This window comes from Tenrec ecaudatus, chromosome 2, assembly GCF_050624435.1.
Source record: "Tenrec ecaudatus isolate mTenEca1 chromosome 2, mTenEca1.hap1, whole genome shotgun sequence".
Taxonomy (NCBI): Eukaryota; Metazoa; Chordata; class Mammalia; order Afrosoricida; family Tenrecidae; genus Tenrec; species Tenrec ecaudatus.
In genome coordinates, this window is record NC_134531.1 from 196340265 (window position 1) to 196365639 (window position 25375).

A 25375-nucleotide genomic window follows, 5' to 3' on the forward strand; every position below is an offset into this window, starting at 1 on the left:
CCCAGGTTGGCACAAGAAATTAACTCACATGTGAAAATTGGACATTGAATATGGAAAACCGAAGAATGATGAATGAATTGTGGTGCTAGAAAAGAATATTAAAAGTACTATAGTCTGCCCAAAGACCCATGCAATCTGTGTTGGAAAAACTATAGCCAGAGTGCGCCTTAGAGGCCAGGATGGTGAGATTTTTGTCTCACATGCAGTGAACATGTTACAGGAGAGACCAATCCCTGGGGAAGAGGGCCACCATGCTTGGAAGGTAACGGGGCAGTGAAAAAGAGGAAGGCCCTTGTCAAGATGGAGTGATGTCGTGGCTGCGTGAATGGCTCCAACGTCAGAGCGATTGTGAGGATGGCCCAGGCTGGGGCCCAGTCTGTGACACACAAGGTTGCACCTAACAACAACACGTCCAGCTGGTCATCCAGTTACTCTATTCCAATTGTTTGCCATATCAGCATGCCCCTTATTCTACTGACATAGTATTGTAATTGCTCTTTTTACTAAAATGAACAGCTCTTAATACCTCTCTGAAAGCCAAGGATTCCTGCGCCGCCTTTCCCTTTCTGAATGCACCATGTGTGCATACCACTGCTGGTGTCATTCTGGAGATGGGCGGGCGGAGACATGCTGTGGCTGGGGGACAAGAGTCGGCTGAACAATTCACTGAAGGGTGGCCAGAGGTCAGCCTGGTGGTTGGAGAGGGCTGAGTAGACCAGCACCTCCTTGCGTCTCTTCCTGCCATGGCTTGTAGAAGGTCTCTCTTACCAACTGGACCCTGAGCTTGGAGGGGCAGGCTGTGATCAGACACCCCACAGCCAGGCCCAGGAGAGACATGGTAAGCACTGAAGAGCCCTGGGTGGCGGTCCCTGACACCCTGGCTTCTGTCTTTCAGCACTGCTTCAAGGGACACTGCATCTGGCTGACACCTGACATCCTCAAGCGGGACGGAAACTGGGGTGCTTGGAGTCCATTTGGCTCCTGCTCGCGCACCTGTGGCACAGGAGTGAAGTTCAGGACCCGCCAGTGTGATAACCCACAGTGAGTTGGCCCTAACATTCCCGTATCCTTCCAGGTTAGGGGTCGTTGGAGGCCTTTGGCTAGCTGGCTGTATGCTGCACAGTATTCCCTGAGAGGGTGCCAGGGTAGGAGGCTCTGGCGACTCCTCGCTCCACCTAGGAGGAAGTTCAGACCCAGAGGAGGAGGGTACATGGCCCGGGCCACAAAGCCTAGAGAACCAGAGGTGGCTCTTAGTCTTCTAACCCATTGGCCTGCAGCCACTCCCTACTGACGCGACAGCCCTACTGTACACACTGCGTGCTCTGCTCTCCGTAGCCCAGGGTCTCAAAAACAGCAGATGGAACAGAGCAGGACACAAAGGAAGGGAGGGCTCTCTTGGCTCTCAGGATGCTGACAGCCCGAGCAGGGGTTGCTATACCCAAATCGCTGTCTCTAATCAGGAGTGAGGCAGGATTGGCAAGCATGCCAGGTTGCCCAGGAGAGACATACTTTGTAGAGGCTGCCCCTGTGACTGCCAGCCTCCTCACCCTCAAAAGTGCTCCCCCTCGTGACTCCCTGCCCTATCTCTTCCGGAGGCCTCTCATTCTCCCACCCCACCCAGTGGTGGGATTCAAATAGTTAAACAACCACTCCACTGCCCTAATGACCATTCTAAATATAAAACACAATATACCAAAAGGTAGCGGTAGTTTTTATCTCATCCACTTAATACTTAAATAAGAACAATAAAGTACAAAAACTACACTATACGTGTTTACATATTAATGAAAAACATTGCATAATACCTGACTGAAATCAATAAAAATTGCTATTGAAGCTATTTCCATATTGCTTCTTGATTGACATCCTCACTTGTAATAGTCTTCACTTTTCCCAAGCATCATCGGCTGTGTGATTTATCCGTAACCGTCTTTTCACCGTAGGCTCAGCATCCCAGTCCTTCAGAGGGCGGCCGGGTAGACCGTAGTCAGTCTGTCTGATCTACGAGCAACAGGCGACTCTGTTCACCTTTGAAAACCTCTTCCACTTTTGCTGAACTTACAGCAATTGGTCTAACAATATTTTTTAGCATTTTGAACACTTTCAGAAATGGCACAATTCATTCATAGCTCCTCGTGGGACTTTGGGACGTAACATGAACCTGAAATGAGTGACAGAGTGTTACCCTCTCGTCGTGTGGCACTTTTTCTCTTGGCATTTTATGTTCACTTACTGAACTAACACCTAAGGAAACAAAAATGCATTTTATCAAAAGTATAGTGAGTTTTATGAAACAGATTAATAAATACACAAGTCTAATTTTTGATGCCGGTGGTCAGAATGAACATTACTGCAGGTGCCGAGAACGTGCTGGTGTGCAGCTGAATGGCAAACCGAGAATAAGGAAGGTGGTTTGTGATGTCCACGTGGGGCGGCTGCTCTGCCACTCACTCACCTTAGAGAGCACCCTGATGACAGTGCCAATTTAACAACGAGGTCACCAAACTCAACAAAATCTTAGGTATCGGTTCTGCTCAACCTTTGTGAACCAGCTAAATCCCACCACTGACCCCACTCTCTAAGTATGTCCCAGCCAGGCTTTTTCTGGGCCCATAGGCACTGCCCTAGTCAGGATATCGCTGAGCCTCGCCCACTGCCTCAGGGACCCCTCCTGCCTCCACCCTCAAACTTGGGTTCAGCCTTGGCCTTATGGAGAGGAGGGGCGATGGAGCCAAGTACTGTATCACTAGGGAGAACCTCTTGCCGTCCTGGCAAACAGACTGAGCCAGCCCTGGGTTGGAGCAGAGGCTCAGACTCTATATGTCTGCCAGGTCTAGTCAAGGATGGTCACTCGCAGGGCCTCTAGCTCCCCCTACCCCCTGCAGGACTGTCCTCCTGTCAGAGGCATCCTGCCCACCCAGAACTGGGGTGAGGGTGCTGTTTCTGCAGGGCAGACCTTTGTGCATGGGTGCTGCTCTTGAAGTGAAAAAGTCATAGAGCCGCCTTCCCCACATCCGCAGATGAGGTGAGAAACCAGCTTCGAGCCTGCCCTAGCCTGAATGCCCACAGGGCCCCGCGGTTACCCGTGGCTTTGGAGTTCCCAGGGAGTCAGTGCTCCAGACCTGAGGATCAGCGGGCCTCACCTCGCGCCTGCCACCCTGGGCTTGTGTTATGACCTGAACAGGCGGGCCCTGGTCAACGCCCATCAGAGATCCGGAGCTACTGAGAACCATGATCCCAGGGAACCGGGGAGAGATGAGGCCAGTCATCCCATACCAAGATCTGGAGGCCCAGAGCCTGGGGAGTCACATGGGCCCTATGGCAAGGACAGGGCGGGACTGGGTCGCCTCTCTGAGCAGACCTTCCCCAGCCCCCACCCCAACACCTGATACTCAAAGGTCCCATAAATGCCGAGGGCTGGCTTGCCTGGTGGCACCAAATTCGAGGCCTCTGCTTTCTCTCCAGCCCGGCCAACGGGGGCCGCACCTGCTCAGGCCTTGGCTACAACTTCCAGCTCTGCAACCCCCAGGAGTGCCCCGACTCCCTGGCCGACTTCCGCGAGGAGCAGTGCCGCCAGTGGGACCTGCATTTCCAGCATGGCGACGCCCAGCACCACTGGCTGCCCCACGAACACCGGGATGGTGAGCCTCTGGTGGGAGGCGGGGCAGGCGGGCAGGCGAGGGGTGGCACTAGCGTTCTTTGCCTCTGATTCTGGCTGGGGTAGAGGTGTGGACAATACCTGGCCAGACAGCAGAGCCAAACCTGGCCAGAGCTGGGGCCAAGACTCAGTCTGGGCTGGAGATGCAGAACTCTGGGGTTGGCTAAAGATTCTCAGGGAGCTGGACTTAGCTCATGCCCTGCTCCTACAGCCACCATCTAGTGGTCCAGATCCCTGTTGCAGTTAGGCCGGCTCCAGAGAAGGGAGTGGAGTTGGAGCTGACAGCAGCTGGACTGGTCCCTGCCAAGAACCAGGTTACTCCTGGGCTTCCACGCTTGACTCAGGACTCTTAAGGACAATGTCAGAAAGCATGACCCAAACAAGTGAACCATTAAAAGGTATTCATTGGCTTATGGAAGCAGGAAGTCTGGGAGCTTCAGCAAAGCTGGACCCGGGGATTCCTGATTGCTCCAGAGCCTCGTGGTACTCTCTCAGCTTGAGTTGCTCAGTGGTGGCGTCTCTCCACTGTACAGGACAGGAATCAGCTTAGAGTGCTTGAGTCCGTTGCTTTCGATACAAGGGGACCCGTATCCACCTGGAGTGGCCTCTCATGGCCAGGAACTTAAGGGTAGGGTTGGGCTGGAGTCTCAAGATCTGAAAGATCTCCCCCCCCCTCACCCCCAAAGAACAACTGGATGTGGATGCTCATCCACAGTCCGTATGTTCCTGGTTCCCAACATCTCACAGGGACAGATCGCATAGAACCCCTGCCCCAGAGGTTGCTGAGTCAGCTGGGCAAGGGTGTCTGGTGCCCATAGACATCAAGGAGCAGGGCCATGGGTCTTCTTCAAAGTGATCATATGGGGTGACAGGCCTGGGCTTCTTTCTGCTCAACTGGCCGTTGGGGTGGTGGAGGCTCTGGACTCTCAGAGCTGGGGGCCCAGCAACTCCTCACGGTACTGAGGGAGGGGAGGGAGTCTCACTGGGGCAGGAGAAAAGTCAAAAGTGAGACCAGTTCAAGATGGCCAAGTGCCTACTCTCTTCCAACCTTGGTTCTAAGTGCTTAGCATGTAATAACACTCAGGAACCTAAAACTGTGCGTAAGACACACAGATAGGGCAACTATGTTCCCAAGGTGACCTGTAACTATGTTCCCAAGGTGACCTGTATTGGAGACACAAAGGGTACTCATGCTCCTGGGGAGTCGCTGACTCAGCACACACTGCTAGGAAACATGTGTGCCTTCATTCTTGAATGTGCTATTACTGAAATACTGTAAGTGGGTGACTTGAACAGAAATGTGTTTTCTCACACTTCCAAAAACAAAATCAAGTTCACTGTCATTAAATCAATTCAGACACATAGCAACCATATAGGGCAGGGTGGAACTTTGCCTCAGAGTTTCTGAAACCGTAAGTCTGTATGGGAGTAGAAAACCTCCTCCTTCTTCTAAGGAGTGGATGGTGGTTTCTAACTGCTGATCTTCTGGTTAGCAGTCCAACCAGTAACTCACGAGGCCACTGGGACTCCTTATGCTACAGTATAAGAGGGTAGAGGTCCAAACCAGGGTCTTAGTCGTGTCATTGCCTTCCTTTGTCATAGCTCTGGGTATTCCTTGTTTCCTTGTCTTATAGATGATTCTCATGTCACATGGCATCTCTCTCTGTGTGTATGTGTGTGCCTGCGTCTAATCTGCTCTTGCTGTAACTCAGAAGTGATTAAGTTTAGAACCCCCTCTACTGAGTATGGTTTAATTAATAGAAAACTTCCAGTCCCAAACTGGACCTGTTTGTAGGTCTATGGGCCAGGACTTCAAGACACAGTTGAGAGTATGGGGGAGAGTGGCAATTAAGCCCCTAACAGCTTATATGTATACAAGCCCATGCACGCACACCATCTCTGTGACTTTCTCTCTCAGCACACATATGCAAAGTTACACGTTTACAGTGATCCTCTGATTCCCATGCAACACCACAGGATTCATTTCAACCCACTCATTGTCTTTTTTGTAGCCTCTATTTCCAGTGGTAAGAAATCTGACTCTCGGGAGCTACAATGCAAGTGTTTACTTGTTCAGTTCCAGTAGACACATGGCGTGGTTTCACGATCCTGAACCCATCTTTCCATGAGGACTTCTTTTATGAACTAGGCCGCAGATTATGCAGAGTTCTTTGTGTCTTTTGCCCAAAAGCCTTCAGTAAGATAATCTTCCAAGATGACTCTGGTTCGTTCTGTTCCCCACCCCTTCAGTGTGATTACATCAGTGAATTCATATGCTGATGCTTGTTATCCATTTGGAGTCTCCTTCCCCACCACTCGGGCCTCGCTTCCCCAAAGATTAGTCTCAGAAACTCTATGGTCCTACTCTGTTCTTTTAGGTTCCTTATGAGTTGAAATTGACTCAACAGAATGGGTTTGCATTTTTGAGTTTTCCCTTCATTCATGATGAAATGATAGCTTTGGTTCCTCCCAGGGATTTGGGGTATCGGAGGAGGCTGAGGAGGTATGTTTCCATTCCCCGTGCCCCCCCCCGCCCCCGCTCTTCAAGAAGCAGTAGTGAGCATCATCAGCCCTGCCTCCACACCAGTGAAGGAGGTGGGGGCTGGGCACAGCTGGCAGTGAGGCCCTCTTTGTCGTTACCCAGGGATGCCACAACACATTACCAAAATGACAGAAATGTGTTCTCTTTTTCCTGGAGGCTGGAAATCCAAAACAATCCCCTAGCCAGGCTTGGTCTTTCCAAACACTCTAGCAGAGGGTCTTTCCTGATTCTTCCAGGTGCTGGGTTCCCCAGGCTTTCCTTGGCTTGTGGCAACATCACTCCAATCTCCGCCTCCACCTTCACATGACCTTCATGCCTCCTGTCTCTGTGTGGATCTTCTTCTCCTCTTATGAATGCTCCATCGGGTTTTCGATGACTGATCATCACACCTCTCTTGGGGGTACCTCAGGGTGGGTTGGCATTACCAGTCTTTCAGTCAGCAACTGTTTGAACCCCCAGGGACTTCCGTTTAGGGAGACCTCTTTCCCACCCAGTACCACCAAGGTCACAGAACAAACACCCGAGCGTGGAGTCAGCTGCCCCCTTTCTGCTTCTCTCCCAACCTTGGGGCACAGGGCAGCCCTGGGAGGGGCAGGTGAATCATAAGTAGCCCCAGGGGGTCACCGCTGTTGCTTCTCTCAGGCAGCCATGGAAAGCCCCTGGGGCTGGCACAGCCAGGCTCCTGCCCACACCTGCTGTTTCTCCCCAGCCAAGGAGCGCTGCCACCTACACTGCGAGTCCAAGGAGACTGGGGAGGTGGTGTCCATGAAGCGCATGGTGCATGACGGGACCCGTTGCTCCTACAAGGACGCCTTTAGCCTCTGCGTGCGTGGGGACTGCAAGGTGAGTGCAGCCTGTGAGGCGCTGTCTCTGGATCCAGGCTCAGCACTGGGAAGACTCACGGAGGTGGTAGAGCAGCACCTGGCACAGGTTGGACTCTCAGCAAATGTGGGGTAACTCCTTCTTCACCCTGAGAGCCCTGCAACTCCCATGTGCTTAGGAGTCTCTGGGGGTTGGGTGGGGCTGGGCTCTACACTACCCAACCCTGTACTCTGCTGGGCCCTAGACTGTGTGCTTGAGGATTGAGGTGCTCATGCAAAGAAGGCCCAGACGAGTGCATTGCTTGGCCCTCAGTAGAAACACCTTGCTGGGTTGTCCTTAATTATTATGTCCTTGGCTTCTACTGTAGGTAGCCACAAGAAACAACTGTGGGATAACCTCAGGACACAGTAGCATCTTGAGGACCTGCTTGCCCCTGGCAGACTCCCCTTGAAACAACTGGAAACCTCTCCTAGCATGCACGTAGTGGAAACTGGTGGCTTCCACTGAAAGCTGACCAGTCTGAGCCTGCTGAGGAATGGCAGTGTCTTCCGAGGGCTCTGGAGGAGCCCGGCTGAACTCTGCAGGCCCTTAGCAGGAGCCCCGATGGAGTGGTGCTTAGAGGGTGGGCTGTTCATTGCAGGATCAGCACTTGGAAATGGCCGGGCACTTCCAAAGCTTTCTGCTCCTGTGAAGAGTTCCAGGCTTGGAAACTCACACAGGACCAGGTCTACCCTGTCCTAGAGGGTCGCTATGAGTCAGAATTGACTCAACGGCAGTGATTTTGGTTTGGGGCTTTTGATATGGAAGCTGGAAGTGTGGGCGGCAGATGCGGGCAGCCGAGGGGTCGCTGCTGGGCTTCCCTCTACTCGGGTGCTCTACAGGAGGTGCTCTCAGCTTCCCTCTACTCAGGTGCTCTCAGGTGCCCTCTACTCGGGTGCTCTCAACACTGAAGAAGCTCTCCCACCAAATACCATGGCAATGGGTGTCCAGGTCTCTGGGGTGATGGCCAGAGCGCATAGCTGGTTCAGAGCAAGGAGACCAAGTTACTACAAACTAGTGTCGGGGCAGCAAAGGACAGGCAGCAGTACCGGGAAAAATAGAATGAAATGCTGTGAGAGCATGGTGATGTTCAGATGACAGCCGTTACTATAATCCCAAACATGTGACGCGCAGACCCAACCTTCCGTAGAGCAACTGTTTCCAGACTTCTTATGTTGCCCAATTGTTTCCGTCCAGATAGCGTTCTCCTTGATTTCGCAATCTGTTGAATTTCCACTTAGTATGTCTTTGGTTACAAACTGTCTCCGGCCCCTTTTATGAAGAGCTCATGAAACAGTTAGGCACTCCAAAATATGAGTTGACCGATCTGGCTGCCACCGAGTCAGCTCAGAATCGAGAAGCATGCCTCCCCTTCGCTGCCCTGTGTGCCCAGTGCGCATGCCCTGCTGCCCAGCCACTGCTGTGTCTCCTTTCTCCAGTTTTCTCTGCAGGCAGACTGGCAGACTTAGCTGGCGCAAGCCTGATCACTAAGCCCTCTTCTTGTTGAGAAATCAGAGTGGAGGCATGTGGGGTACCAGCCCCCACAATAGTGGACCCAAGGGGCGGTTGTGTAATTGAGGGGTAAAAATCAAAGAGACATCAGACAAGAAAAAGCATACAAGTTCTCATCTCCAGGACTGCCATGATTTCAGGAGCCAGGTCCGTGCAGAGAGAGAGAGAACATATTTCCAACCAAGGCTCATGTGCACTCTAGGGGTGTGGGAGCCCCCCTACGAGTAACACATACATACATAACAAAGTGGGCTGTCCCCTAACCCTAAAGTTCGCTAAGTACATAGAAGGAGTATGAGTAGCCTGACACCAGTGGCCGGGGCAGGGAAGGGGGAGTGCTATCTTCAGAGCCTAGAGAGCAATCTCAAACATCAGCTCCTATAGTTAAAGCCGGCAGGCTAGATAGCGATCAGCCATGTACTTGGAAGACGTAACCTTAAGGTAGCACTATGATGGGAGGATATACTGGGAAACAATATTAACTATAAGAATGTGAGTGGGACTCATCTCCAACTCGCCAGGGTAAAGGCCTCCTGCCATCCCAGAAACCCAGCCTTCCAGGCTCCTTAATATATGAGAATAACGGAGTCATCCGTATACACTCTCTACCGGCTCTCTGTTTCCCACAGAGGCAGCCTTCCTGGCTTTCAGAGGAGTACAGAGGGTACCAGTTGACAAAGACAAAGATTCCCCATCATCCTCTTCTTTCTCCTCCATCTCTGCCCCCCCCTCCCCCCGCTTGCCGCTTCACCTCCTCCTCTTCCTTTCCCTACTTTGAAGGCTGAGCTCTGGGGCAGTGTCAGGGATGGGCCTGGTCTTTGAGTTGGGGCAGTAAGGGCAGAAAGCTCACAAGCAGCCTGCTGAGCGGAGCCTGGCGAATTCAGGATGGGACCCTGCTCAGGCTGCACAGAGCCCTCTGGTGGCTACACCATCCCGGAGCGCGGACTGAGCACTGCCAGGGAAGGTGCCTGCGGTCACAGGCTTCTGTCGTGCTCTCCCCACCAGCCTCCTGGCACCTCCTCTGGAACTCCCGAGAAGGTAGCACGCCAGGGGGTCTCAAGAGGGAACAGGGTGCCAGAAGACCCGGTGGGATCCTCGGGTCCTGACAGGCTAGGACCAGAGTAAGGGTGGAGCCACAGCGCTGTTGTCTCCTCCCTCCTGCAGAAGGTGGGTTGTGATGGCGTGATTGGCTCCAGTAAGCAGGAGGACAAGTGTGGCGTGTGCGGAGGAGACAACAGCCACTGCAAAGTGGTCAAGGGGACGTTCACCCGTTCACCCAAGAAGCATGGTGAGCCCCCTCCTTCAGCTCTGCGCAGCCGTGGCCTCCTTGAGACTGCAGGTCCCTAACTGCTCCAGGCAAAGATTTAGAAGGGTGTGTGGAGGGAGAATCCTCAGTCATGGACCATGAGAATCAGCCTCCAGGTCACAGGTATAGGGCAGAGCGCTGGGTTATAAGGTGCAAAGGTTCGACCTTAGATGTCTGTCCCTTGCTCCCTGTCTCTGGTCCTGCCCCCCAGCTAGATGTCTGCAAGAATCCCCTGAGCTAATCAGTAAAACCCCCATATCAGTACATGTGTCCCCTCTGGGCCACAAGATGGGCTTGGTGAAATTGAGTTCGCTGCAGAAGGAGTTTCTGGGAAAACAGCCCTCTTGTGAGCCTTCCCTGAAATTGGCCTCTCCCTTGACGCTTGATGCTCTGGCTGAGGTGGCAGCAGCCAGCTGCACCATTTGGCCTTCCACCAGCTTTGGGTTCAGAGTCCATACCATGGACTCTTGAAATCAAGTGCTGCAGTCGCCCTTCTCCATGGCCCTATGAGAGCCCCACATCTGCCCTTGGGAGATGGCTAAGTTCAGACAGTCTGCATCATTTGCTGAGGGCTGCCCTCACAGTGGGATACCCAGATAGCCATAGGAATCCTGGGGAGCTCAGGGGAGGTCTGGGATGTGGTTCTGAGGCTCTTCGGAGCCATTGGGGGAGGAAGTGTTGCCAGCTGGCCTGCAGCCCCAGAAAACCCCAAAGCAGCTTGCTGCTGACTCCGTCCTGGTTTTCTTCAACCTCTGAAAATCCCGGGCCCTTCAGGTGGGACCTCCTTGCCTTATCTCTTCTTCTCGCATTTGCCAAACAAAGGTTATATCAAGATGTTTGAGATACCAACAGGAGCCAGGCACCTGCTGATCCAGGAAGTGGACACCACCAGCCACCAACTGGGTGAGTCTCCAAAGTCTGGACCTTTCTACCGATAATTGCACCATCTCTATGCCGGGACAACTTGGTACGCCCAAGACCTGTCGCTTCTAGAGGTGGGCAGAAGGCCCGGGGGTCAGCCCCACCTCCACCTTTCCTTCACTGTGCCCCATGCTGGACCTGTCTAGGGTTATTGCCCAGCGGAGACACCAAGGGCTGGAATCAGAGGGCTCTCCAACAGTGACTGTGGAGGGCCATGTGCCTCTCAGACTCCTCCTTGGGCATTTTGGGGGACTCTGTGTACCCACACGTTCCTAACTATTTGAGGCAAAATTATGGGAGTGTGTGTTGGGGAGATTCCTCAGTCTGGCACAGCCACAGCCAGTCTCTAAGTGGACAGGGAACAATGAGATTGTTGATCAAAGAAGATAATTCTGTCCCCTGATAGCACAAAGGTCAGGTCTTAGACATCTTGGAGACTTAGAAGACCTCCCTGAGACTCCAAACCAGGATATCAGGTCGGCCGGCCCCTCCCATTCCCCCACCAAGGGCCTGGATCCTGTCCTTAGATAACCAGGGGATGGGCGCCGCTTGCTTTCTCAGCCGTGAAGAACTTGGAGACGGGGAAGTTCATTTTAAATGAAGAGAACGCTGTGGATTCCACTTCCAAGTCGTTCATTGCCATGGGCGTGGAATGGGAGTACCGTGACGAGGATGGACGGAAGACGCTGCAGACCATGGGCCCCCTCCGTGGCACAATCACCATCCTGGTGAGTCCACACCCATGCCTGGTTTCCATCCCCATAGGCAAGGGCCCATCTTGGCTGGGGCAAAACTGGTTGCTGGGGTGAAACTGGCTGCTGGGGAAAGGAGGAGGAGGGACTCTGAGGGACACTAAGCTTTCCTGTCCCTTCAGACCAAGTGATCCTCTGGTCTACCCGTTGGACCAAGACCTCCACTTCCGAATGTCTGGTCTGAGCTCTGCCGTCAATCCCTGGTGAACAAATGCTGCCCCCTGAGGCTTTCAGTCTCCTAATCTGAATGACATGCACAGTTATTACTTATCACATGCAGTCATGTCTGCTATTGCTTTCAAACAAAGGGAGGAGCAGGTGGCGTTCAGGATGGGAGACAGCTAACACAGATCACAATAGACTTCCCTCTCAAACAGAACTAGACCCTGATTTCTGAGTCTCAGAAATGGTAGTTAAGGGGTTTGGGTAGTATTTCTGGTTGTAGGGTCTTGGGAGGGGTTGGTTTGTCTAAGCACTTTAAAAAATGAATTTTCATTGCTTAAGTAATATATTTTATTTGTAAAATAATAGTAATAATAAAGCACTACAGATAAAGCTAAAGTCTTTTTTAATAACCTCATGCCCTAAGAAAAGTCATTGTGAGTGGGGTTGGTCATTACCAGGCCTCCGAATTCCATATGTGAGCAGACACCTGAAGGAAAGATTTGAGGTCAGGTGTGCTTCCTCAGCTCACCTCATCTGCAATGTCCCTTCTGCCTCCCCAAATACTTTTGGTGACCTACCTATATCTGTTGGGCGATGGCAGTGGCCCTCTGTGAGTGCACAAGCCACATCAAATGTATCCTCAGGCTCCTGTGCGAATGGACCAGTGCTGGTGCCTCCAGGAGAGTCCTGAGTGAGAGGGAAACAGAAAGGCCGGCTGTGGCGCTCCCTTTTGCCTCCAAGCAAACTGGTGGTAGGACAGCTTGTCCTTCGCCAAGAGCAGTCCTTGGGAAGCTCAGAAAGTGGAGGCATGTTGTGGCAGGCACCGCCAGTTCCTTTGGGAGGAGGACCTGGGGCTATGATTCCCAACAATGGCTCTAAACTGGTCACCAAAGCCGGGCAAAGAGGGGGGCCAACATTTACACCATCTGGGGGTGGGCTCAGGTCATCCCACAGGGCGACAACCGGATCTCACTGACCTACAAATACATGATCCATGAGGACTCCCTAAACGTCGACAACAACAATGTCCTGGAAGAGGACTCCATGGACTATGAGTGGGCCCTGAAGAAGTGGTCACCCTGCTCCAAGCCCTGTGGTGGAGGTCAGTGTGCCCTGGCGTTGGGGTCCTTGGCCAGGGGGTCTGAGGGTAACTGAAAAGAGGTGCAGTGGACCTTCATAGGAAGGAGCTTGAAGCCGCATGGTGGTGGCATGACGCAAGGACAGGGAATTGACTAGCCTAGTGGTATTCTGTGGGATCAAGGCGCTTCCCAGGCCAATGGATGGCCCCACTTCGTGTGGCCCAACCAGTTGCCTCTGGACCTGTGCAGGATGTCTGGCCTGTATAGACAAGGCCCAACCTGACCTATGAGGGGATAACAAGTAGGCAGGTAGAGCAAATGATCAAGGTCAAAAGAAGGGCATGGAGACACTGAGCATATCAGTTTGGTGGGATGGGCATATTATGGGCAAAGGGACTGGTTGGTGGAGCTTAGCAGGGGGGACTTGATGGCTCTCTCCAAGCACTAGGGAGGCAGAGACACTGAAATCCCAATTTGGTGTGGGAATAGGTGGGAGAGGTCAGTCAGCTTTGGGCAGTGGTGGTTAGGATTGCTGGTGGTAGTCGGCTTCTGCCCCACGGGGCATGACAGAGCCCTTCGTTGTGAGGGACGTCCTGTGCATCGAGGATGTTTAGCAGCATCTGTGACCTGTACCCACTAGTTGCCAGTAGTGCAACCAACTCCTGTGGCAGCAAAAATGCCCAGGTACTGACTGGTGCATGCCCTCTGGAGGGCCAACCACCTTGATGGAGAACCATGGCCCTACACTATGGGCAAAGGTGTGGGGTGACCCTGTTCCCCAGTGTTCATTTCACACAACTCTTGGCCCACCCAGGGCACCTATACATTTTAAGATAAGGTGCCAAAAATAACCGAGAGATGAGAGCAGAAGAAGAGCCTCCTGCCTTGCCCAGGAAGCCATAGAAGGGGAAGAAGGGAGTCCTCTCCATGCTCACCCTCACGCTGTCAGCCGCACGTGGGGCCAACGAATGCGCAATTTCCCATCATCTTCAGGGCAGGGAGGAAAGCAGCAGCAGGCCTCCCAGGCAAAGAAACTAGCCCCTCCATGCACAGTTCAGGGGACCTGCTGCCCAGTCAAATGCTCACACTCTAACTTCAGGATCTCAGTTCACCAAGTACGGTTGCCGCCGGAGGTTGGATCACAAGATGGTGCACCGCAGCTACTGCGATGCCTTGGAGAAGCCCAGTGCCATCCGCCGCGCCTGCAACCCACAAGAGTGCTCCCAACCTGTGTGAGTACGGACCTCCCCCACCAGCCCGGCTCCCATTAGAGGAGCCAGTCGGGCTACTTGGGGCGCCTGTGAAGGGAGATGGAGGAGCTAGAAGCCCTGGGCTGCTCGGAGCCAGCCACTCGAGTCATTTAAGGGGAGTTTTCTCACTCACAAGAGGCTAGTGGTGCTGTGTGTTAGACATTGGGCTGCAAACCACAGATTCAGCAGTTCAAACCCAAAGGCTGCTTCTCTGGAGAGAGAGGAGACTGTCTGCTCCTATAATATGCAATAGTATGTAGTGTTACTGTGAGTTCGAATCGAGCTGACGACAGTGAGTTTGGTTGGGGTTCTGGTTCTCATTCACCATGATTGTAAGGAGTGTCCCAACTCAGCTTTATTAACTCAAATCAGCAGTGCGAACCTTAGAAATGAAAACGGATGGCCCCGCTCAGAGGGGAGTATGGGTAAGGTTTGCTCACCGTCCTGTGCTGGGTTGTTGCTCAAGCTGCTCACGATGTGACTGGTCTAGACTTGCATCCTGTGCTCAGCAGGCAGGACTGTGCTTCTGAGCCTCAGTTCCTTGCACAGGGCTGAGAGGAAAAGGGGAAACAAGCCAACCCCCCCCCCACTATCCTTGAGTCCATTTCGATTCATAGCAACCCTATAGGGAATGGTCCAATTTGGTTGCTGGGACTTTAAATTTTTATGAAATCTTTCTTACTCTGAGCTGCTGGTGGGGTTGAATTGTTGATCCTGCGGGTAGCAGCTCAGTGAATAGGCCATTATGCCACCAGGGCTCCTTGAGAGGGGAAGAGGGTTAGCAAATGGACAGGTAGAGCTCCAGGAGATGGGGAGTGGGGAGGGGGCCTGAGGGCATTCTGTCCAGAAGGGCCTGGAACATCAGAAGAAAGTGAGTCCTAAGGACAGCTGGCACGAGGCCGGTCCAGATGGAACATGCATCCTCTATAGGACCTGGGTCAATGAAGTCCTAGCCTCCCCTCTGCTCAGAGGCACAGTCTCCACACCTGTGTGGACTAGGAAAGGTGTGCCTCCAGAGAGAAGACCAACTTCCCCCTGGGCCCTGGTGTATGAATAGACTGGCCTCTGGGGCTGACCGTGTTGCTGTGCCCTGGCAGATGGGTGACGGGCGAGTGGGAGCCGTGCAGCCAGAGCTGCGGACGGACAGGCATGCAGGCCCGCTCCGTGCGCTGCATCCAGCCACTCCACGACAACACCAACCGCTCTGTGCACACCAAGCACTGCAATGATGCGCGGCCCGAGGGTCGCCGGGCCTGCAACCGTGAGCTCTGCCCTGGCCACTGGCGGGCTGGGCCCTGGTCCCAGGTAAGAGACCCCAGACTCCTAGCCCCTGACCCCCACCAGGGCACCAGAGGTGGGGGGGGGTCAGAACTCTGTTGAGATTCCAGTGGAATGTGGCCTCAGGCTCAGCAGATGCTGGCTTCTTTCCACAGGGCAGACATTCCTGTATGCTCCTCGGAATACTGAGGGCAGCACGGACGCCAAGGTGTGATGGGGCTTTTAGGACCACAGTGTGCTAGGGAGGTCTAGGATCTCCATCTCCCGCGCTGGAGGACAGATGAGCAAGGGAAGACCTAACTTCAGGCTGAACACGACTGAGTGAGGGGGCTGGAGGGGCCAGAGTCTGGGCAATCATCAAGTCCGAGTCCGAGTTGACATTACCAGACATCCAGCTCACAGGCCTACTTCTTTTTGCAGGGGAGGGGCCACGTGGGGGAGAGCCTACGCCCACTCCCTGGCTCCTAAGTCACTAGAAGGACTGGTAGAACTCAAAATTCGTCATACTGACTAGTTGCCTTCAAGTTCATTCTGATTCATGGAGCCCCTGCGTGTGTCAGAGAACTGTGCTCCACGGGGTCTTTGTTGGTTGGCTTCTCGAGAGTAAGTCACTAGGCCTTTCTCCTGAGGGCCCTCTGGTGGCTCCGCCGTTTTGGTTAACAGTGAAGTACCTGCGTTTTGTTCCACTGCGCTCCCAGGTACAGTTCATGACAGCAAAGAGATACAGGGTAGATACAGCACAGGGAACAAAGTTCAGGGGAAACCAGGAGTGAGTTTTCAAGTGTTTCCTCTCAGGAGCGTCTCAAAGGATATGCTTCGTTCTCTCAGCACATAGAAGGTGTCCCAACCAGTTCACCCAAGCCTGCCTGCCGATCTAGGGATCTCAGGTTTTATTAAAAGTCATCAGTCCTACAGCGCCTGCATGAATAATCACCTCAGCTCCAGATTCACCGAGGGAAACAGGTATTCCCCGTAAATCACATTGTTAGTAGAAACTATCTAGACAAACTGGTCCAGGGTGGCTTATGTGCTCAAGCATGCAAAATCACATCTCAGAACAGTGCTCCGGAACTCACAGCCAGCCACGGGCCAGAAGCCAGCCACGGGCTAGTGCTGCATGCAGGTCTTTCTTGGGAACGTTCGGGGTGGCAGTAACCCAGAATGGCTGAGTTAACCCTTTTCACGTACCTGTGACAAGAACTGGAGGATCATCCTTGGGCAAGGCTGGACCAAGATGTGAGCCATGCCTGGACTCTGCACCCGCCCTTTCTCGCGTGTGTACCAGGAAGTACCAGGGGCAGTGGGCAATGAGGGCACTGTAGGTAAAGTCTCGTGCCCAAATAGGGTCTCTGGCAAGTCATCCTGAGCTTGGTCAGAACTCACCCAGTGGTCACTGTACACAGCAGGTTTTCCTGGGTCTTGGGGCTCATCCTGATGAAGATCCTAGAAGTGGCGAGCCCTGTGCTGGCCACATGCATTGCTCTCTAACTCCTGCTAACGCAGGGGAAATGTGGGTGTGCCCTCCCTTTTAAGAGCCCACGAGGCTGAAGCTGCTGGTCCAAGTTGGGAGAAGGCAAAGAAGGCCTCCCTTGAGCTGCCCCTCATCACGTCTGCACGGTTTCAGGCTGGGGCCCTCACAGGGGGAACTCCTAACTGGCTGTCTCTCCCCGCTCACAGTGCTCAGTGACCTGTGGCAATGGTACCCAGGAGCGACCAGTCCTTTGCCGGACCTCAGATGACAACTTCGGCATCTGCCGCGAGGAGCGGCCAGAGACGGCTCGGATCTGCAGGCTTGGCCCTTGTTCACGTAAGCATTCTGCTGCACACAGTAGGCCCGTAGCAAGGAGCAGGGAGTGGCTGCAGGCTGGTTCAAGGGCACTCAGCGGAACAGACTGGAAGGAGAATCTAGACATCCCCTGAGCCAGGGATGGGACCTACTGAGGGTGAAATTGATAACTTGTTTTTCCTGGTTGGAAAAAATATGAAATTTCCATGCACAGTCTCAGGACCAGTGAAACCAGTGGAGATGGTACGTTGCCAGTTTAGTCCTGCCTTCCTGGCATCTGCTGTCAGTCCCAAGACAGGATAACCTTCAAATTTCTTGGGATGACCTTCAAATTGCCAGGAGAGTGGAACTCAGCTGAGGGTGTGTGTGTGTGTGTGTGTGAGAGAGAGAGAGAGAGAGAGAGAGAGAGAGAGAGAGAGAGAGAGAGAGAGAGAGAGAGAGAGAGAGAGAGAGAGAGACAACAAACAACCAGGTCCAATTTGAGTGAATATTGAATATGCCTGCCCAGCCCTGCCTCTCCTCCATTTATCCCCAGAGCCTTTCAAGATGTGAAAGACACAGCTGGTGGGCTGGGGTCAGGCCTCTCCCCCACAGCTGGGGGTGTGCTGATCCAGGATTCACACTGATCTGCTTGGGTCCAGGGTCCTTTTGGGTCTGCACCTTGTTGCTCTCCCCAGGTGTCCCTCATTGGGGGTGGGAGGGGAGCAGGGGACAGTCAAGGTGTGGTTTAGAGCTGGAGTCACCAAGAGGAGAGGGTGTGGAGCAGCGAGGGGAGGGGGAGATATGTGGGAGCAGTGAGAGACAGGTGCATAGGACAGAAGGACCTGGGGGCCACACTGGGGAGCTGGGGTCTCTCCTGAGGCCCCCTCCCAGGGCCCTGGGAGCAGTGGGGCAGCTCAGCCTCCGTGGAAAGGCCCCATATTGTGCTCCAGGCGCCCCAGCCCTCCTCTCTTCTCCCCAGGAAACATCTCTAACCCTTCCAAGAAAAACTACGTGGTTCAGTGGCTGTCGCGCCCAGATCCCGATGCGCCCATGGCCAAGACCTCGTCAAGTAACCGGCCCGTTTATAACTCTGCCTCTGCCCTCCTCCCGTGCATGCCCTGCGCCCTGTGGAGCTTGCCTTGGGCCACTCTCCTCTCTTTCCATGGAAAACTCCCTTGACTCGTCCTGAGTCCTCTCTTGGTGAATCTGTTTCCTCCGGGCCTCGGTGCTCGGCTGTCTCCTTCGGAGCTTGCGTCTGGCTGCAGGGCCGGCTCCTCGCAGAGGCGCGCCCTAGGGACACCAGCCTCTCTGGCGGGGCTGGGACTTGGGCTGCTGGTAAAGGGGCAAAGATCCGTTGTGGTGCTTGCTGGAGGTGACACTACCCCTTGGCTCTGGTGACCGCCTTGTAGGACCACGTTCCTCCAGGCCGAAGCTCTGCAGTTTGCAAGTAAAGGGGAAGCCGCTCTCTCCCCTGCTCAAAGCCCATCCATCCAGGCAAGGCCCGCGGGGCTCTGGGGGGCTGCGGCCGGACGTTGACCGGCCAGGGGGCCTTGCCCCAAGTTTCTGGCGGTGTGGGGGGGCTTTCCCTGCGCCGCCGCTGTTGCTGCTGCTGCTGCTGCCTCAATGCTGTGTTTCCTTCTGACTCGTGAAACTGTGGCCTGCTGTCGTCTGGCCTTTGTGTCCACGCACACAGCCCCTGGGTCCTGACCCCCATCCTCTGAAGGATCGGGGGGCAAACGTAGGAGGCAGGGAGACCTGAGCCTCCAGTGGACATTGGAGACACCCCACCCCTCCCACTCTGTCCTCCATCAGCCCTAAAGGCCTGTCCTCATCCTGCGCACAAGGACCCCACCTGCAGGGCTGCGACAACGTGAGAGCGAGGGAGGGTTTGTCTCTTGGGGATATGTCTCACACACCGGTGTGAACAACTACAGAATTACCTCAATTTTTATTGCTTTTTTGCTTAGAAAAACAAAACTACGTAGAAAAATGCCTTAAAGTTGAAAGGTAACAATAGTGACCAAGTCCAGAGTCAGAGGTGGGGCTGGAAGTGAGCAGGATGGAATCACTGGTGGGAGGCAGCAAGGTCTAGGGAATGGGCCAGGTGACCCACCTTCCAGGACAAAGTTTCCGCACCCGAAGCCACAGGACCTTCCTTGTCCTGCTGATTGCACGAGGTGGAGACATGGGGTCCCTCTCTCTCGATAAACCGTCCTTAGAGAGAAGCTGGGGCGCCCCGGGGCCATTCGGCACTGACTGTTGTGCAGAGCTCGAGGTTCTAATGGCGCTGCCTTAGGCGGTGACACCCCGGGCCCCTAGTGTAACCCTGTAGTACTTACGCCCCGTCGTTCCATCGTGTCCCACACCCAGCTGCCTCCCATCAGTGAATGTGGCATCCCTGCTGGACCTCTTGCCGCACCAGCCTGGTCACCCCTTCGCTCCCGCCCTGCCCCCTCCCAGGCACTAATTACTGTTATGTAAATACTCGGTGTGTAACTGCATACTAATCCTCACGACTGTTAACTTCCAATGGGGACCAGGCCATGTGAGGGACTCATGGGATCCCCCAGGGAAGGTGCAATCCGGTCCTGGGCGTTGTGCTGTCTATATGCACTTTGGTTTTTCAGGGATATTTTATTAGTGTTTTGTATGTATTTAATGACGTATTATATAGGTTCCATTATTGTTGCTTTTCCGATTTTTTTTAATGAGACAATGTTCATGTGTGCCAAAGTGACTGTGAAAATGACCTTTTTTTTCTTACTAATGGTTGAAAGACTTCCTGTCATGCATCCCACCAATAAACTCAATAAAAAATCCGTCAAACTGGGTGTTCGGGTCTGGCAAAATCATGGCTGCTTCTCTTCCCCCCTTGGCCCACACACTGCAGTCTTCTTTTTTTTACAGCACTTTTAGAGCAACGTGACAGAAAATCTGTGCAGAAAGTACAGAGTTTCCATATACTCCCTCTGTCCTTTGCATACTTTTTCCTGCTATTAACATCTTGCTTTCGTATATGACTACTAATATCTTGGTCCATATGGTACAGCTGATAAAGCCATATTGATGCACTGTCACTAACTAAAAACCTGTTTTAAGAGAAACAACAGAGTCGCGCTCGGCTCTTGCTGAAAATGAGGAATTTTGTTGTGGATTAGAGAGATTTATGGGTCAGGAGAAACCGTTACACTCAAAGTACAACAGGGGTCTGCAGTGGCAGAGGGGAGTGAGGCATTCTAGACGGCAGAGGAAACAAAGGCCAGGTGCTCACAGGCACAAGGTGAGCGCGTGGACTAAACCAGAAAGGGGTTGCCAGCCCACGCTCTGTCTTAAAAATCTTACTTCACATTAGCTATTCCATTTGTCAGTATCCTAGAATATGACGAACTAATCATTCTTCCAGAAACATCTGGTTAAAACTTTCTGTGCCAACATATATCTGATCCCTTCCCCTTAACTTAAGTGCCAGGCTGTGGCATGCTTCGATCCTTACAGATGCAAGTAATAAGCAGAAGTAGAGTCAAAGTCCGAGTGAGTGAATCCAAATGCACTCTGAGTCAGCTTGTCTAGTGGTGGCCGCTGCCTCCGACTTTGGAGTTCACTGAAACCAGTTCCTCCTTTGGATCAAGCCACCCTAGTAGGTACACATCACTCAGGCTGTTCCCCCACCATGGAGTCATCTTCCTTCAGCAAGGGATTGCATGTGTGCTGTAGGTGCACCATGTGGGAAGCATTAGTCTCAGCCGCATTGGGCCAATTTTCCCTCTCACCTTGCCACCGCTGTAGGTCTCATCTTCAGGATGAGGTGGTTATGGACAAGTGTCACAGACAAGGCCACAGTAGAGGAAAATCTTGGCATTTCTAAGAAGAGGCTAAATTAAATTCACTCTCCCTGGTAGAGTTCATTTCTTTTAAAGGCATAATTTGTTGCATGACTATTCTGAGGGTTGGTGGTGGCAATGTGAGATGCGGTGCATTTAACAAGCTGTGTAATACTAACTACTATAGTTAAAAGCAGTAAGCAAGCCAGTAACAAGGAACATTACCAGATCCAATACTCTAGGGTAACCAGCTAACAATATGAATAAGAATCAGAACAATCATGGGGGGATTAGCATGTGACCAGATGGCTTTTGGCGTGCTTCAGAGATAGCTTCTTCTAATTCTCCAGAGCTATTGCTCCAAGAACAGCAAGAGGCATTGACAATAACGTGGACTCCACCTTGTTGATGTAGGACAGCGGTTTTCAAGGGTCAAATGACCCTTTCACAGGGGTGACCCGATCCATAACAGTAGCAAAATTACAGTTATAAAGTAGCAATGAAAATAATTTTATGGTTGGGGAGGAGGGTCACCACAACATGATGAGCTGTAATAAAGGGTCGCAGCATTCGGAAGGTTGAGAATCACTGATGTAGGAGAACTTCAAGAACTATTTTTTAGTCTAAGACAACTTTACAAGAGCTTCTGAGGATTTCTGTGATGCATCATTCTGTCAGTAACATTGTCAATAATGGTAGCAGAACCTAGGTTTTTCTAATTGGGACATAGCATAAATAGGGACAAATGCCTGAAGACATAATTAGCCCTATCCAGACCCATCAGCAATTATCTGAGAAGGAACGTCTTCTCAATTAAATATATATCAATTTCAAATTACTATTCCACGGTGAACTGTCACTGTATGAATGAGTACTAAAGGGAATTTCAAAGATGCCAAAGTGCATTGGCCCCATGTATCCAAGCACCTAAACATGGTAAGACTCAAGTATAGGGTATCATTAGATTTTTTCCTTAAATAGGCTGATCCTCTTCATAGGAAAGAAAACATATCCAGATGGGGTTCATAGCACATATAATCCAGTTTGTGTATTAGGAAATGTTATGGGCTTAGTTTTCTCAAGCCAAGCTACAGCTCATGAATCATCACAAATGAATAATTATCACAATTCTCTGTGCTTCTAAAGTCTGGCACAAGCTGGAGATTTTGACAACTTTGAAGACAGCTGCTTACTAATGAGGAATAAGACCATGGGTTACCAATAAAAGTATATCACTCAGAAGGTGTGGAAAGCTCATGGGGATCTACCAAGACATGAGTAAGATTAAAATAAGGTGCTGGTGGATCTGGACGCAGCCATAATTTAATGCTAATGATGTGTTAAAATGATTTTTTTCAAAACCAGTGGCAAAATTAGTACATTGAAATAGGTAACTCAGGGGATGAGAACAGTTGTGCATAGCCCGAGAAGACTGACGAAAACAACATTAAGTAAAATTACCAGTGCTAGCCACTGAGCTAATTTGTTAAAGGAGTTTCATTCTAAGGATCAGTGATCGTCATAATATTTATTCATAAGAAGATTTTAATCTTCTTCATGAGTAAAAGCTAATTAAAAATAGAGAGTAAATTAGTGATTGTAAATAAGTTCTTCTAGTAAATTTACCAGAAGACAAAACTACACTCATAAAACAGAGCTATTAAAAAGGTTATTACTATTAGGCCAAGTGCAAAAATTTCAATTGCTGGGATAAGAGAAAGGCCTCCTTAACAAAGTTAGATCTGATCATTACTGGAAATACCAAGAAATAGCGGTACAGGCGGGTTACACTACCAAGACCACCAGAATACCAGTAGCTAAGCTAAGTCCTGTTCCATGATGTTGGGTGCAGCTGTCTACTCTGGCCACTGGGGCATTTAGGTTTGAAATGTTCTGCCAATTGACAAGTCCAAACAGGAGCTTTAGCATTCTCCAATTGTGATGGTTTAAAAAAAAAAAAAGTTCAAAGGATGAATTCCCTCTAGTTTCTACGCACAGAGGCTGATAACAAAAACTGAATAGAATCTGTTCCAGCAAGCTTCTAAATCTAATCCATTCCAGCAGCAAGTCAATTCCAATCAAAATATAGTTTGACTGGTGTCTTTTCAAAGAAGCACAACTTCTGGAAGCAATCTTAAGTAAAGGAGAGTAACCAGGCTTTTGTTCCTCAAAGGTTTCTTTAATTTGTAAGAATTCTTTCTTAGGCTATTGCATTTTAGATGGACAGTATTGCGAAAACTCAGGTTGTACTTAATTAAAGTTGATGAGGCAATGTCGGGAAGGATCATAGCCATTCTCAAACTTACTTTATGATGAAGTTCATGAAGTCCAAGAAGAGCTCACATGTGTTGAATTGTGCTCCCTTCTCTGAAAATGTGATCCACCGACGGTGACAAAATTCTCAGTGGTTTGAGAGTTGTATAATAATGTAACTGGGAAGTTATGCACTCATCCCCCATGATGTGATGCGATGTCATGTGATCAGCAAATCAGTTGTAAAGCGATGAAAGGGGGATACCACTCATTTAATCAAGTCAAAAACTTCATCTGATATTGGAGGCGATTCCCTGTGGTGTGGTCTGCGATACTGTAAATTTTATAAGAAATAAAAAGAGATAAGTGAGTCTAGAAGGAGGGTCCTCAGTGCCACCAAGAAAGAAGAGCTTGGCGTGGAGTGTATGTTTGTGACTCAGGCTCTGTGGGTTGAAAACATCCTAGACTCATGGAAAGCTAATGCCAAGACACCTGGAGATCACCAGGGATGCAGGGCCCGCAGACACTGACAAGAGAAAAGGACTTTTCACCAGAGCCGACAGAGAGAGCAAGCCTCATCTGAGACCCAGCACCCTGAATTTAGACTTCTAGCCTCAAAAGTGAGAGAATACACTTCTGAATGGTAAGGCTGCCCACTTGCATTTTTCTGCTGTAGCAGCCCTGGTGGCCCTGCTGGTTAAGCGTTGAACTACTAACAGCAAGCTTGGCAGTTCATACCCACTTGCAGATCCACCGAAGAAAGGTTAGGTTATCTCCTGCCAGAAGGACTTGTGGGATTTCAGAACAGCTCATTGTGCTCCTGCCCAAACTGTACATGGATCAAAAGGCAGTTATTTGGACAGAACAAAGGAATACAGCAAGGCTTGAAGGTGCACATTGAGGTTGTATCCTATCTCTAAGGAAATAATCTTAGAAGCTGGACTATATGAAGTAAAACTCAGCATCAGGAGTGGAGAAAGGCTTATTAACAACCTGGTATGTGCAGATGACACAGTCTTGCTGGCTGAAAGCAAGGAGGACTTGAAGCACTTACTGATGAAAGAAAACAAAAATCCTCACAACTGGACCAATACACAACCTCATGATAACAGGGGGAAAAAAGATTGAATTTGTTAAAAATTTCGTCTTACCTGAATCTACACTCAAGGCAAATGGAAGAAAGAGTCAGAAAAACCAAATGATGCATTGCACTGGACTGCTTTGAAGTGTTGAAGAGAAAGATGGTCACTTTGAGGACTAAGGTGTACCTGGCCCACGTCACAGTATTTCCATGACTTCAGATGCACATGAAAGTTGGACGATGGATCTGGAAGGCAGGAGAAGGGTTGGTGCATTTGAAGTATGGAATTAGCAAAGAGCATTGCAAGCGCCGTGCACTGTCAGAAGGACAGACACATCTCTCTGGCAGCAGTGCAGTCAGGATGCTCCTTAGAGGCCAGGAGGGCGAGGCTTTGCCTCACATACTTAGGGCGTGTCACCAGGCGAGTGTAGTTCCTAGAAAAGGCCCCACTCTTGGTACAACAGGGAGTCAACAAAGAAGAGGAAGACCCTGAAGAAGATGGATTGACACAGTGGCTGTTAACAGTAGGCGCAAACATAACAATTGTGAAGATTGTGCAGGACCAGAGAGTGCTTTGTTCTGTTGTGCACAAAGTTGCTATGAATTGGAATGAGGCTATTGAGTTTGTTTAGTGAGGAAGGTCCAGCGTATTTCTTGACTAACTTATCGAGTAAAGGAGGTTACTCTGTCACTGCAGAGTCTTTGATGCTGCCCAAGTAGGTCCTATGCTTCCAAAGAGGTATTTTGCTACAATAGAAGCAGGGACATGTCTACCCAGTGGGGAAACCTACAAATTATTATGAAACCATATCTATAATCATTTTAGGGTGGAGATTGGATACAATCTAATGGACAATGAAGCATAGACCCAGAGGTATTCCCCAGATAAAATCTTAAGATTTACTGGGATTATAATGAGGGTACAAGGAGCCTTCAAAAAGTTAATGGAAAATGGCATTAACAGATAACAGAATTCCCATGAACTCTTTGAGTCCTCGAACACTGAGCAGACATACTCAGCTGTCCATTTTCCTCTCACCTGTATTTCTTTACAGTTTTAATTATTTTATATCTCCACAGATGTAGTTACCTAGTGTTGCTAAAACAATAAGTGTGTGTGTGGCTTTA

At 51.1% G+C, this 25375-nt stretch overlaps 1 protein-coding gene across 1 annotated transcript in view; it reads left to right on the forward strand.

Moving 5' to 3' along the window:
- Positions 1-25375, forward strand: part of ADAMTS2 (ADAM metallopeptidase with thrombospondin type 1 motif 2) — a 335165-nt gene that overhangs the window by 283806 nt on the left and 25984 nt on the right. The window contains exons 11-21 of the mRNA XM_075542120.1: positions 896-1041; positions 3466-3641; positions 6910-7043; positions 9738-9861; positions 10702-10782; positions 11362-11528; positions 12660-12819; positions 13896-14028; positions 15144-15351; positions 17002-17131; positions 18072-18161. Coding sequence (XP_075398235.1) covers positions 896-1041; positions 3466-3641; positions 6910-7043; positions 9738-9861; positions 10702-10782; positions 11362-11528; positions 12660-12819; positions 13896-14028; positions 15144-15351; positions 17002-17131; positions 18072-18161 — 1549 coding nt within the window. The remainder of the gene's footprint in view (positions 1-895; positions 1042-3465; positions 3642-6909; positions 7044-9737; positions 9862-10701; positions 10783-11361; positions 11529-12659; positions 12820-13895; positions 14029-15143; positions 15352-17001; positions 17132-18071; positions 18162-25375) is intronic.